Source organism: Mandrillus leucophaeus, unplaced genomic scaffold, assembly GCF_000951045.1.
Source record: "Mandrillus leucophaeus isolate KB7577 unplaced genomic scaffold, Mleu.le_1.0 Scaffold9, whole genome shotgun sequence".
NCBI classification, from domain to species: Eukaryota; Metazoa; Chordata; class Mammalia; order Primates; family Cercopithecidae; genus Mandrillus; species Mandrillus leucophaeus.
The window spans coordinates 10,195,601-10,208,933 of NW_012109807.1; the positions used below are offsets into that span (position 1 = coordinate 10,195,601).

Below are 13,333 nucleotides of genomic sequence, written 5' to 3' on the forward strand. Positions count from 1 at the left end.
ACCTTTCTCTCTGGCTGCCCTTAACATTTTTTCCTTCATTTCCACCTTGGTGAATCTGACAATTATGTCTTGGGGTTGCTCTTCTCGAGGAGTATCTTTGTGGTGGTCTGTGCATTTCCTGAATTTGGATGTTGGCCTGCCTTGCTAGGTTGGGGATAATATCCTGAAGAGTGTTTCCCAGCTTGGTTCCATTCTGCCTGTCACTTTCAGGTACACCATTCAAATGTAGATTTGGTCTTTTTACGTAGTCCCATATTTCTTGGAGGCTTGTTTGTTTCTTTTTACTCTTTTTTTCTCTAAACTTCTCTTCTCGCTTCATTTCATTCATTTGATCTTTAATCACTGATACCCTTTCTTCCACTTGATCGAATCGGCTGCTGAAGCTTGTGGATTTGTCACGTAGTTCTCTTGCCATGGTTTTCAGCTCCATCAGGTCATTTAAAGTCTTCTCTACACTGTTTATTCTAGTTAGCCATTCGTCTAATCTTTTTTCAAGGTTTTTAGCTTTCTGTGATGGAGTTCGAACATCCTCCTTTAGCTCGGAGAAGTTTGTTAGTACCGACTTTCTGAAGTCTACTTCTGCCAACTTGTCAAAGTCGTTGTCCGTCCAGCTTTGTTCTGTTGCTGGCGAGGAGCTGGGATCCTTTGGAGCAGAAGAGGCACTCTGGTTTTTAGAATTTTCAGCTTTTCTGCTCAATGTCTCCCCAGAGAGTCTTTGTGGTTTTATCTACCTTTGGTCTTTGATGGTGGTGATGGGGTTTTGGCGTGGATGTCCTTTCTGTTTGTTAGTTTTCCTTCTAACAGTCAGGGCCCTCAGCTGCAGGTCTGTTGGAGTTTGCTGGAGGTCCACTTCAGTCCCTGTTTGCCTGTGTATCACCAGTGGAGGCTGCAGAGCTGCAAATATTGCAGAACAGGAAATAATGCTGCCTGATCCTTCCTCTTGAAACTTCGTCTCAGAGGGGCACCCAGCTGTATGAGGTGTCAGTCGGCCCGTACCGGGAGGTGTCTCTTAGGCTACACGGGGGGTCAGGGACCCACTTGAGGAGGCAGTCTGTCCATTCTCAGAGCTCAAACGCCATGCTGGGGGAAGCACTGCTCTCTTCAGAGCTGTCAGACAGGGACGTTTAAGTCTGCAGAAGTTTCTGCTGCCTTTTGTTCAGCCATGCCCTGCCCCAGAGGTGGGGTCCACAGAGGCAGGTGGGCCTTATTGAGCTGTAGTGGGCTCCACCCAGTTCGAGCTTCCTGGCCGCTTTGTTTACCTGCTCAAGCCTCAGCAATGGCGGACGCCCCTCCCCCAGCCAGGGCTGCCTCATAGCTGGATCTCAAACTGCTGCACTAGCAGTGAGCAAGGCTCCGTGGGCGTGGCACCCGCTGAGCCAGGCACAGGGTGTAATCTCCGGGTGTGCCGTCTGCTACGACTGTTGGAAAAGCACAGTGTGTAGGGGGCAGTGTCCCGATTTTCCTGGTACAGTCTGTCACAGCTTTCCTTGGCTAGGAAAGGGAAATCCCCTGACCCCTTGCGCTTCCCAGGTGAGGCAGTACCTCGCCCTGCTTCATGGGCTGCACCCACCATCCAACCAGTCCCAGTGAGATGAACCAGGTACCTCAGTTGAAAATGCAGAAATCAGCCGTCTTCTGCGTCGATCACGCTGGGAGCGGCAGACCGGAGCTGTTCCTATTCGGCCATCTGGGAACGGAATCCCATTGAAATGACTGCTGTAATTTTAATTTAATTGAAGAAGCTACCTTTTAAAATCTTTCCTGTCTTCTAATCAAAGCTGTGTTTTTCAGGTTTTTGTATTATCTAGACCATTACACGTTTCCTAAATACATACACGTTTATAGACATTTTGTACATACATGTTCAAATAGGCATTTCCTAAACAACGTCGCTTACGTGTTACTAGTTCTGTAGGAGATAGAAAAGGTGCTACTCCAAAAAGGATGCCAAATGGCAGAACTGGATTAAGGAAAGGCACCAAAAGTGTTTGTGCATCTTTGTGAATGTTGCAGTCATTAATGCTCTGCCATGCAATATGAATCTCCCAAGAGAAATGGAGGGTGTGGTGTTCCCAAATTTATTTCACCATGGAACACTTCTGCCTCGGCTATAGAACAGTATTCAGTTCCACACACAGCACTGCAAAACTTGGCCATATTTATTCAGTGTTTTTTGACACAGTCTCTGCCTGGAAGGTAGTGAAATCATTACCATTGGACTGACCACAACCACGACCACGTGGGTGTTGGTGTGTGTGTCACGCAGTGGCAGTGTTCATTGCAGTGTCTGTGCTGGTCCAGGTGCTGTGTATCACACACCTTCGCGGCACTCACCAGCAGCCCTGCCAAGTAGGTATTTTAAGGGGGGCCTTCTTGTCACGGTTATCCAGCAAGCAGTGGCAGGGTAGAGCTGAGATTCCTTCCAGAATCTGCACGATGCCCTTTCCACGTGTACCTCTCGCTGGCTGTGTGTGCACCCGTGCTCATCCAGACATGGATGGCACCTGTTCTGTGTGTGAATAACTCCATCTGGAAGAACAGAGGACCCCATTGTGACCGGTCTTTAGCTCTCCTCTTAAGGTCTTGCACACTGTGGCGTAATGATGGAGCCCACAGTTCATTGGCCCTTTCAAGTAGAAGGAATAGTTCTTGCCCATAAAAAGTCAAACTAGAAAGCCAGTAATGTCCAACTTCCAGAGGAGATTTTCTGCCTTGGAGCATAAGAGGTGTGTGCTGAGTTGTATGTCTGGCAAATAAGAATGTTGGAGGCCATACTTGGGCCCTGCAGCTCCCTCACTCCACCTGCACTTGCCAGATGCTGCTGTAGGCTCTGGGGACACCACGGTGAGCAAACAATATCCTGGCCCTTATGAGGGCCATCTTCCATTCAGGGGAAACGTTGGATAAACAGGTTTTGTTGAATGCCCTAATCAGGGTACTGTGTTAGAGTACAAGGGAGGAAGGCAGAAGGAAGGATGCCACCTTGAATAGCATGGTCACAGAAGGCCTGTCTGAGGAGGAGCAATTTGAATGGGACCTTGAAGAAGAGAAGGAGCCAAGGGGGCAGAGCTGGGAGGACATTCCAGGCAGAGGGAATCCCAAGTGCAGTCCTTAAGGTGAGGAAGCCAGCAGGAGGCGTCATGTCTCTAGATGAGGTCAGGGAGGTGGGCAGGACTCTCAGGCACAGAAGGCTCTGAATAGGCCAGGGCATTCTTTATTTTAATCTTGAGAACAGTGGGAAGGAGGGATCTTTAAATGGGGAACAACGTGTTTGGTTTGTGTTTTTAAAGCTCTCTGGAGAAGGGATTACAGGCAGAAAAGGGTAGGGCAAGTGGCTGGAGGGGAGACCCCCCACCAAGATTGAGAGGCCAGCAAGGAGGAGAGGACAGGCCAATAGCTAGGAGGAAAGCCAGGAGAGGATGTGTTACCAACACGAAAAGAAGAGCTTCTCCGGGAGGAGGAAGTGGACCAGTCTGCTCAGGGTAACTAACTATCAAGGAGGGTGAAAGAGGTGTGTCCCTCCGTCCTTAGTTAACATGAGTCTGGAGTGTCAGGAGTCTTCATGCATGTTTGTTAATCTCAGTAACAATCCTGTTTCTTTGCCCTGGATACGTGTTCAAGATATTTGTAGGTGTCATCTTTTTAATCCTTGTAGTATCCTGTTGAAGTGTCATCTTGGAAGTCAAGTGAGTTGTCACGGGTCAGCTCACTAGGAAGTGGTGATACCAGAATGTGAACCAGTTTCCCGAAGCCCAGAGTGAAGCCATGCGAAAGTCAGCAGGGCGACTCCTCCCGCTGCAGGCGAGTGGGCTGTGTTTCACCCGGTTCTCCTTTTCTAGGTTACGGCCTCCGCTGCCACAGAGCCATCATCACCATCTGCCGGCTCATTGGCATCAAAGACATGTACGCCAAGGTCTCTGGGTCTGTTAATATGATCAACCTCACCCATGGCCTGTTCCATGGGCTCTCCAGACAGGTAACCCTTCCCCGGGGTCTGAAACAGAAGTTCTAGTTTGTATTTCAGTTGTGTGTGTTGGGGCTGCGATGTCCTGGGGCCTCCTGGCAATGCTTTCCTGGGGCCTCCTGGCAATGCTTTCCTGGGGCCACCTGAGGAGTTGGGCATTCTTTGCTGTCTGTGACTACATCAGTTTAGTTAAATCCACTGACGAGTTCGTGAAAATTACCTTATAAAAAGTATTTCATGGGTTTTTCTAAGTAGCATTTTTTAAAGCCAATAATTACAGTCTACATGTTATTAGGAAAATAACCCATGCTTGTTCTAAAACTCCAACAGTATGGAAAAGTAAAATCAAAAGAGAAAGTCTGTTTCCTAATTTAGTCCTTTCAGTTGGGGCTAGGGTGAAGCACTCAGGGCAGGCACAGTCCGTTCCCTGTTAACCTGTGTAGGTGGTTCGGACTGATGCCTGGGTTGGTAGGGAGCTCTGAACGTTAACATGGCAGGTTACCTGTGTAGGGGTTCGGACTGAGGTTCGGACTGACGCCTGGGTTGGTGGAACTCTGAACATTAACATGCCAGGTTACTTTTCCTCATCAGTGGGAGCCCTGGACCCGGCTCCCAGTCACCCACCATGGAGGGCAGGGCTGTGGCTGCACCGGCTCCCCGTTCTTGGGCAGCCGCCCTCCCTGCCTAGCAGGGCTGGCCTGTCTCTTGAAAGGATGGGTAGACCTCAGCATGGTGGATGAGCAGAAAAGACAACCAGGTTCAGTAGGCTCCATTTGCTGACCCTGTTTAGCTGAGGACTCGGGCAGACTTCCTGATACTTCAGGAGTACAGTAGTGGGTTTTAGTTAGAGTGATCCATGGAGAAATTTTACATGTCTCTGTTTCAAGTAGGAAAATTAAAAGAAAAGGGAAGGCTTGGGGTAAAAGCCTTCTGTTTTCTGAACAGTTTTTGTGTGTGGGTACTGTCTAAACACCCTTCAGAGCACTTCCAAACGGAAACATTAGAGGTTTAATTAAGGTGTTGGTTTTAGATAGATGTTATTTATGATCCAGTAGACTTGTTCTGTTTTTGTTTTTGTTTGTTTGTTTGTTTTTGTTTTTTGAGACGGAGTCTCACTCTGTCACCAAGGTTTGGAGTGCAGTGGCTCCATCTCAGCTCACTGCAATGTCCGCCTCCTGGGTTCAGGCAATTCTCCTGCCTCAGCCTCCTGAGTAGCTGGGACTACAGGCACGTGCCACCATGCCCGGCTAATTTTTATATTTTTAATAGAGACGGGGTTTCACCATGTTGGTCAGGCTGGTCTTGAACTCCTGACCTCATGATCCACCTGCCTTGGCCTCCCAAAGTGCTGGGGTTACAGGCATGAGCCACCGTGCCTGGCCTAGGCTTGTTCTTTTATGTGATATTTTTGTTTTCTGTTAGTCTTTTTAACCTTCTGATGTAGTTACCATATATCATCTCTCCTAAAATGCCATCAGCTATAAAAGGTTGCATTATTTAATATGTCACTCAAAAAGGCAAAGATGCCACCAATTTAGCTGATGTGCTTTGATTGAAAGATACACCAATATAAGTTATTTTATTTTGTTGTGGAATGGCTCATCTCTTTTCTAATTTCAAACATACATAGAATAGTGCAAGGCAGCCATAAGGCCCAGGATCACGGGATTGACGTAGCAGGTATGTCACTGTACCATGAATAACGTCTACTGAACTGATCTGCCGGCTTCCAGATCTCTGTCTGCCCTCTGCAGTGAGTCTCCATGGCCGTCACCCAGCTCGTGACCAGTCTTGCTTGTTAGTACCACCCCCCGTTATTTTGAAGCAAATCTCAGACATTTTATTTCACCCCTGAATATTTTAGTATGTATCTTCGAAAAGATAAGGATTTTTAAAATCCTGTAATACTATTACCATACCTAAAAAAATAACAGTAACTTGTATCATCAGACATCCAATCAGTGTTCATACAAACAAACAAATTCCATTTGTTAGATTAAAAAAAATTTTTTTTACACAATATGTTTGAATCAGCTTGCAGAACAGGTTAATGTATGTTTTTGCTATGCCTTTTAAATAGGTTCCCCTCGTCTCCCGCCCCCCCTGCCCTGCCCCCTTAGGATTTTTTGTTGAGGAAACCAGGTTGTTTGTTCTGTGGTGCTTCCTGGCCTGTTGCTGACTAAAATACCTGTAGGGTCCTTCATGTCTTATCTCCCCTATATTTACTGTAAATTGGTAGTTAGATCTAGGGGGTTGGTGAGATTCAAGTGCAGTGTTTGGCACAGCATGGTGCATAATCAGGAGGGTTTAGAACCGAGAGACCAGAGGCCAAGGCCCTTCCTCTGTCCCAGTTTGGGGTGGGCAGATGCGGCAGGTGAGGCTGAAATGGCTCCACCCATGACAGGTTATTAGAGTTTAGCCACAAAACACATTAACCCAAATCCACTGACATGGCCTTTGAATTCCCCCAGGCTGTACTCTTCTGGCCTGTGGAAGTTCCTGCTCTGTATGTTGCAAATGTACTTCAGACCTAATCTGTTGTGAATCTGGTCTTGCCCAGGAAACCCATCAGCAGCTGGCTGATAAGAAGGGTCTCCATGTTGTGGAAATGCGGGAGGAGTGTGGCCCTCTGCCCATTGTGGTGGCCTCCCCCCGGGGGGCCCTGAGGAAGGATCCGGAGCCAGAAGAGGAAGTTCCAGACATCAAACTGGACTGGCAAGACGTGAAGGCCGCGCAGGGGATGAAGCGCTCTGTGTGGGCTAATTTGAAGAGAGCCGCCACGTAAGCTCTCTGGCCTTGTGCAGCCAGTTCCCGTACCTCGGAGAGACCAGGAGAGACTCAGCCCCTCACAGCTTGGGGCGTGGCCTTGGTTTTTGTTTGTTTTGAGGAAAGTTTAATCTGTAAACTCTTCAGAAATAAATAATTAACAGCTTTCATTTATTGAGCACATGTTATATGCCAATGTGATAGAACCTTTACATACATATCTCAGTTCAAGACTACTTTAAATATTCTTCCAAAGTAACGAAAGTAAATGAATTAGGGAGACGGGGCTAATAATTTGACCCGATCGGTAATAACGTACACAGTGGTAATCGCTATAGCAGTTACAGCTGATATATATGAACTCATTCATCCAAAGTGAACGTGATTAACTTCATTTGACAGAGCAGTTAAGTAACTTGACTACCTTGAGGAACTGCCAAACTTTTCCACAGTGGAAATGGAAGTTGTTGGCTACATTGGGAATGTTAAGTGGCGATTAATTGTACACCGTTGTATTTCCCTGAGGGCCGATGATGTTGAGCGTCTTTTCATGTGCTGATTGGCCATTTGTATATGTTTTTTGGAGAAATGTCTATTCAGGGCCTTCGCCCATTTAAAAAGTTATTTTTTGTTATTATTGAGTTCCTTATAGTTTCTAGATATAAGCCCCTGTCAGATGCATGCCTTACAAAAGTTTTTACCCATTCTGTGGAACGTTTTATTTTTATTTCTTTGCATACTCTTTCTGCCCCACCCACATCCTCTTTCTGGGACACTGATGACACAAATGTTCAATCTTTTATTATCGTCCGTGAGTCCCTGAGGCTCTGTTTATTTTTTTCTAGTCTGTTTTCTCTCTGTTGCTCAGTTTAGATAATTTCTATTGTTTTATCTTCAGAATAACTGGTTATTTTCTCTTTCCATTCTGCTCTTGAACCATCCATGCAGTACTTTAACTTTGGCTATCATTGTATATTTCAGTTAAAATTTCCATTTGATTTCTTTTTTATATCTACTGTTTCTTTGCTGAGACTTTCTATTTGCTGAGACTTTTTTTTTTTAATGGCTTCAAGAGTGTTCACAATTACTCACTGAAGCATTTTTATGGTGGCTGCTTTAAAATCCTTGTCATCAGGTGGGTGTGGTGTCTCACGCCTGTAACCCCAGCACTTTGTGAGGCTGAGGCAGGAGAATTGCTTCAGCCCAGGAGTTTGAGATCAGCCTGGGCCACAAAGTGAGACCTCATCTCTACAAAAAATAAAAGTAAATGTGAAAGTTAGACACACATGGTGGTGTGCGCCTGTAGTCCCAGCTCCATAGGAGGCTGAAGTGGGAGGATCGTTTGATCGCAGGAGGTTGAGGCTGCAGTGAGCCTTGTTCATGCCACTCCAGCCTGGGCAGCAGAGTGAGACCTTGTCTCCAAAAAAAAAAAAAAATTCTTGTCATAAAGTTTCAACATCTGTGTCATCTTAGTGTTGACATCCCTTGAGGTTTTTTCTCATTCAAGTTTACAATGTCCTGGTTCTTGTTATGATGAGTGACTTTGGCTGTATCCTGGACATCCTCACTGTTATGTTATGAAGCTCTGGCACTTATTTAAATCTGTCAGCATGCTTCCTCTGACGGTGCTGGTGTGGGATGGGGCCCTGGCTCCTTACTGCCTGGTAAGGATGGAGATCCAGGTTTCCTACTGCCGCTGTCCTCGGGACCTCTGCTGATGCCTTTCTGCTGGAAGGAGGAGGAGCACCCTGATGACATGGGATAGGGAGAAGTCCATGTTAGGCTGGATGGTGAAAGTTTTCAGCCTGTGACATTATCTGGTGAGGGTGAGGTCCCTTTTTTTTCCTGTAGTGTATTGCTAGAGTAAGGTAGTTATTTCCTGAAAGTTACCTGTCTTGTTAGGTTACCTTCTTTCCTTAAATACCTAACAAATACCAAGACAATGAACTTTAAGCAATAAAGGACAATGATCCTTTGGAGAGGGGAAACAAAATTACTCGTCCTTACTATCTGCAGAAAGTCTGTGGCTCTAGGAAGCGTTACCCCATCAGGACCTGGCGGTCTCCTGGAGTTGAGGTGCAGTTGGGCAGCCGAAATGGCTAGAGTTCACGGGGAGAATGCCTTGGAGGAGAGAGTTGCACAGCAGAACTAAGATCTGCAGAGTTTCCATTAAATAGTTACACACTAACAGTGCATGCCTGTGAGGAAACTCATCCAAGAGAATTAGAAGGAACAGTGTTTGGAGCAGAAAATAGTGTCAACAGCCATGGTGGAAAACCTTGTAATCTAGGTGGCATTGGAAGAGAAGTAAGATGCCCTAGTAGTAGAAAAATTAACTATATGTAAAAAGTACCCCTGGTCCCAACTCAGAAAGCTTAAAAACAAGACCAAACTGGAACACAGCTGTTTCCGAGTAACTTAATTGTGTTCCAGAACAAAGCTCAAGAATATAGGAATACCAAAAATATACCCAATAAAGTAAAATATACAATACTTGGCGTCTAATAAATCACTAGGCAGCCAGGCGCGGTGGCTCACGCCTGTAATCCCAGCACTTTGGGAGGCTGAGGCAGGCGGATCACCTGAGGTCGGGAGTTTGAGACCAGCCTGACCCACATGGAGAAACCCCGTCTCTACTAAAAATACAAAATAATTAGCCGGGCGTGGTGGCACATGCCTGTAATCCCAGCTACTTGGGAGACTGAAGGCGGGAGAATTGCTTGAACCAGGGAGGTGGAGGTTGTTGTGAGCCAAGATCATGCCATTGCACTCCAGCCTGGGCAACAACAGTGAAACTCCATCTCAAAAACAAATCACTAGGTATGCAAAGAAGCGAGAACATAAGCTCATAATGAAGGGAAAAATCAGTCCATGAAAACTCACGCAGGAATGGCACAATGACAATCCGTAGACAAGGACATTAAAGCAGGTATTATGACTGTGTTCCGTATGTTGAAAAAGCTAGAGAGAGAAACATACTAAGTAGAGGCGTGGAAGATACAAAACACCAAGTTGAACCTCTAGAGATGAAAACTGCAATATCTGATGGAAAACACTGAATGGGGCTGACGGCAGATTGGACATCTTAGAAAAAGATATGAAAGAGTTTGAAGACCAACTTAAACAGGAAAACGACTGAAGAAGAGTTGGTAGGAGAAATTGGGCATTAGAGAACTATGGGACAACTTTGGGAGACAAATGTGTGTGTAATTGGAGTCCCTGGAGAAGGGAGGTATAAAAAAATTTTTGAAGAACTATGGCTGGGCACAGTGGCTCACGCCTGTAATCCCAGCACTTTGGGAGGCCGAGGCGGCTGAATCACGAGGTCATATGTTCGCGACCAGCCTGGCCAACATGGTGAAACTCCATCTCTACTAAAAATACAAAAATTAGCCAGCCATGGTGGCAGGCACCTGTAACCCCAGCTACTGCGGAGGCTGAGGCAGGAGAATCACTTGAACCTGGGAGACGGAGGTTGTAGTGAGCCGAGACCACACCACTGCACTCCAGCCTGGGCAACAGAGCGAGACTCCATCTCAAAAAAAATTTTTTTTTTCGAAGAAATAATAGCTGAGTTGATGGCAACTACTGAGACCCAATGAATACAATAACTGTATCAATCAAATTTCAACTAGCAATAAGGAGGAAATTTTAGAAGTGAGGAAGGGAGAGAAGATTAGGTACAGAGGAACAAAGGTAAAGATGACAGCAGCTTGCTTGTAGGAAACAGTGAAAGGTACGAGACAGGGAAACACAGCTTTAAAGTATGGAAAGAGACATTACCAACCTGGAATTCTTTACCTAATGAAAATTTCTTTCAAAAATGGAGGCCAAGTGGAGGGTGTTCCAGACATAAAATCTGAAAGAATCAGCAGCCCTGCGTTACAAGAGTTGTTAAAGGAGGTTCTTCGCGCAGAAGAAAGATAGTAACATCCCTTCTATCCAGATAAATGAACACTAGAAATGATGACTAGGTTATTATATGCATAAAAAGTTTCATATATCCTTTTATTTAGGTATCTTTAACACCTAATTGACCACTTAAAGCAAAAATAATCATGTATTGTGGTTTCCAAACGTGCAGAGGTAAAATCTATGGTAATAGCCCAAAGGCAGAGGGGAGAAAGGGAAATACGTAGTCATGCGGTTCTTACATATTGGAAGTCGTGTAGTATCATATGAAGGTAGATTGGTTTAAGTTAAAGATGTGCACTAAAACTTCGCCCTAAAGGAATCACTGAAGTAACACAGTGACAGCTATTAAGCCAACAAAGAGGATACAAAAGCAATCTTGAAACTTTTTTATGAAGAAGTTTTAAGATTGTATTCTAAAAGAAGGCAGGAAAAGAGGAACAAGGAACTGGTGAAATAAATAGAAAAGACGCAAGATAGTAGATTTAAACCCAGCCATGTCATAATCACCTAAAGTGTAGATGGTCTAAATGTGTCCATTGTAACCAGTCGGTTGATGGTGGTCTTGCTTTCACCTGTGTCCTTACTGATGTTCCTCCTGCTAGATCTGTCTGTTTCTGAGAGGGGGTGTTGATGTCTCCAGCCTGTAATACTGGATCCCTCTATTTCTCCTTGCAGTTCTATCAGTTTTTGCCTCATGTATTTTTTGATGCTCTGTTGTTCATTAAAGATTGTAATCCAACCTAGGCAACATGGTGAGACCTCATCTCTACAAAAAATTACAAAATTAGCCAGGCATGGTGGTGCGTGCCTGTAGTCTCAGCTACAGGGAAGCTTAGGCAGGAGGACTGTTTGAGCCTGGGAAGTTGAGGCTGTAATGAGCCATGTTTGTACCCCCAAAAACAAGGATATGTCTTCTAGGAAAATCAACCCCTTATCATCATGTCGTCTTCCCATATGCTTGCTGATTTTCCTTGCTCTGAAGTCAGCTCTGTCTGAAATTAATATAGCTACCCCCACTTTCTTTTGATTTGTGTTAGCATGGTATGTCTTTCTCCATTCCGTTACTTTTAATCTACATGCATTTTTATATTTAAAGTGGGTTTATTGTAGACAGTATATACTTGATTCTTGATTTTTGATCAAGAATCAAAATCTCCCTTCTGACAATCTGTCTTTCCATCTGTGTATTTAGAACTTTGACATTTACAGTAATTCTTGATAGAATTGAATTACTGTCTGCCATAACATTACTGTTCTTTGCTGCCCTTGTTCTTTGTTCCTACTTTTGTTTTCCACTTTTCCTGCCTTTTGATTCCATATTCTCTCCTTTCTTGGCATACACCCTTTTTTTTTTTTTTTTTTTTTTTTTAACTTTTCTTAGTGTTTACCCTAGATCTTGCAGTACACATTTGTAACTAATCCAAGGCCAATTTCAAATAACAGTATATTGCTTCTTGGGTAGTGCGAGTACCTTGCATTAATAAACTATTCCTAATTCCTCCCTCTTGTCCGTTGCTGTCATTCATTTTACTTATATAAACTATACTCATCAAGTACATTGTTGCTATTACTATTTTGAACAAACTGTTATCTGTTAGATCAACCAAGAAAAATGAAAAGTTTTTATTTTCCTTTCACCTGTTCCTCCTTTGATGCTCTTCCTTTGTGTAGAACCAGTTTCTGACTTATGTCATTATCTTCTCTCTAAAGAACTTTCAACATTTCTCACAAGGCATCAAATTCCCTGTTGTCTGAGAAAATCTTTATTCTCCTGTGCTTTTGAAGGATAATTTCACAGGATACAGAATTCTAGGTAGTGGGGTGGTTTTTTCTCTCTCACCACTTTAAATATTTCCCTCCACTCTTGCTTGCGTGGTTTTGGGGAGAAGTTGAATGTGATTCTATTTTTACTCTCTATAGGTAGGATGTTTTTTCCTCTAGTTTTGAATATTTTTTAAAAACTATTTCTTTATGTGAAATATTGCACATTCATGATACTCTCTAGTCAGAAGTTCTTTGAAACGATGCTGTCGCCTTGGCCATTCAAAGAATGGAGTCATCTGACTCATGCGTTGTTCAAATGGCCTTGCAGATAGCATAGGTTTTGTTTCTGTTTTTGTGTTTTTGAGATGGAGTCTTGCTCTGTTGCCGAGGCTGGAGTGGAGTGCAGTGGCGCGATCTTGGCTCACTGCAACCTCCACCTCCTTGGGTTCTCGTGCCTCAGCCTCCCCAGTAGCTAGGATTACAGGCGTGCACCACCATGCCTGGCTAATTTTTGTATTTTTAGTACAGACGGGGTTTCACCATGTTGGCCAGGCTGGTCTTGAACTCCTGACAAGTGATCTGCCCACCTTGGTCTCCCAAAGTGCTGGGATTACAGGTGTGAGCCACCACACCTGGCCAATAAAAAAAGGACTATTGATACGCAATACAGATGGGTCTCAAAATGCATTGAGTGTAAGAAGTAAGACCAAAAAGTGAGCACATGCTGTATGATTTCATTTCTATACAATTCTAGGAAGTGCAAACTAGTCTACAATAACAGAAAGTGGATCAGCAGTTGCCTGGGGCTGGGTGGGGGTAAGATGGGTGTGAGGGAGGGATTACAAAGGGGCATGAAGCAACTTTTATGCGTGACAGATATGTTCAACAAATTGGTTGTGGTGATGGTTTCACAGTGTATGTATA

At 44.6% G+C, this 13,333-nt stretch overlaps 1 protein-coding gene across 1 annotated transcript in view; it reads left to right on the top strand.

Moving 5' to 3' along the window:
- Window positions 1-6,900, top strand: part of MRPS5 (mitochondrial ribosomal protein S5) — a 33,434-nt gene extending 26,534 nt beyond the window's left edge. The window contains exons 12-13 of the mRNA XM_011969690.1: window positions 3,840-3,976; window positions 6,525-6,900. Coding sequence (XP_011825080.1) covers window positions 3,840-3,976; window positions 6,525-6,749 — 362 coding nt within the window. The 3' untranslated portion in view covers window positions 6,750-6,900. The remainder of the gene's footprint in view (window positions 1-3,839; window positions 3,977-6,524) is intronic.
- The last annotated feature ends 6,433 nt before the right edge of the window (window positions 6,901-13,333 follow it).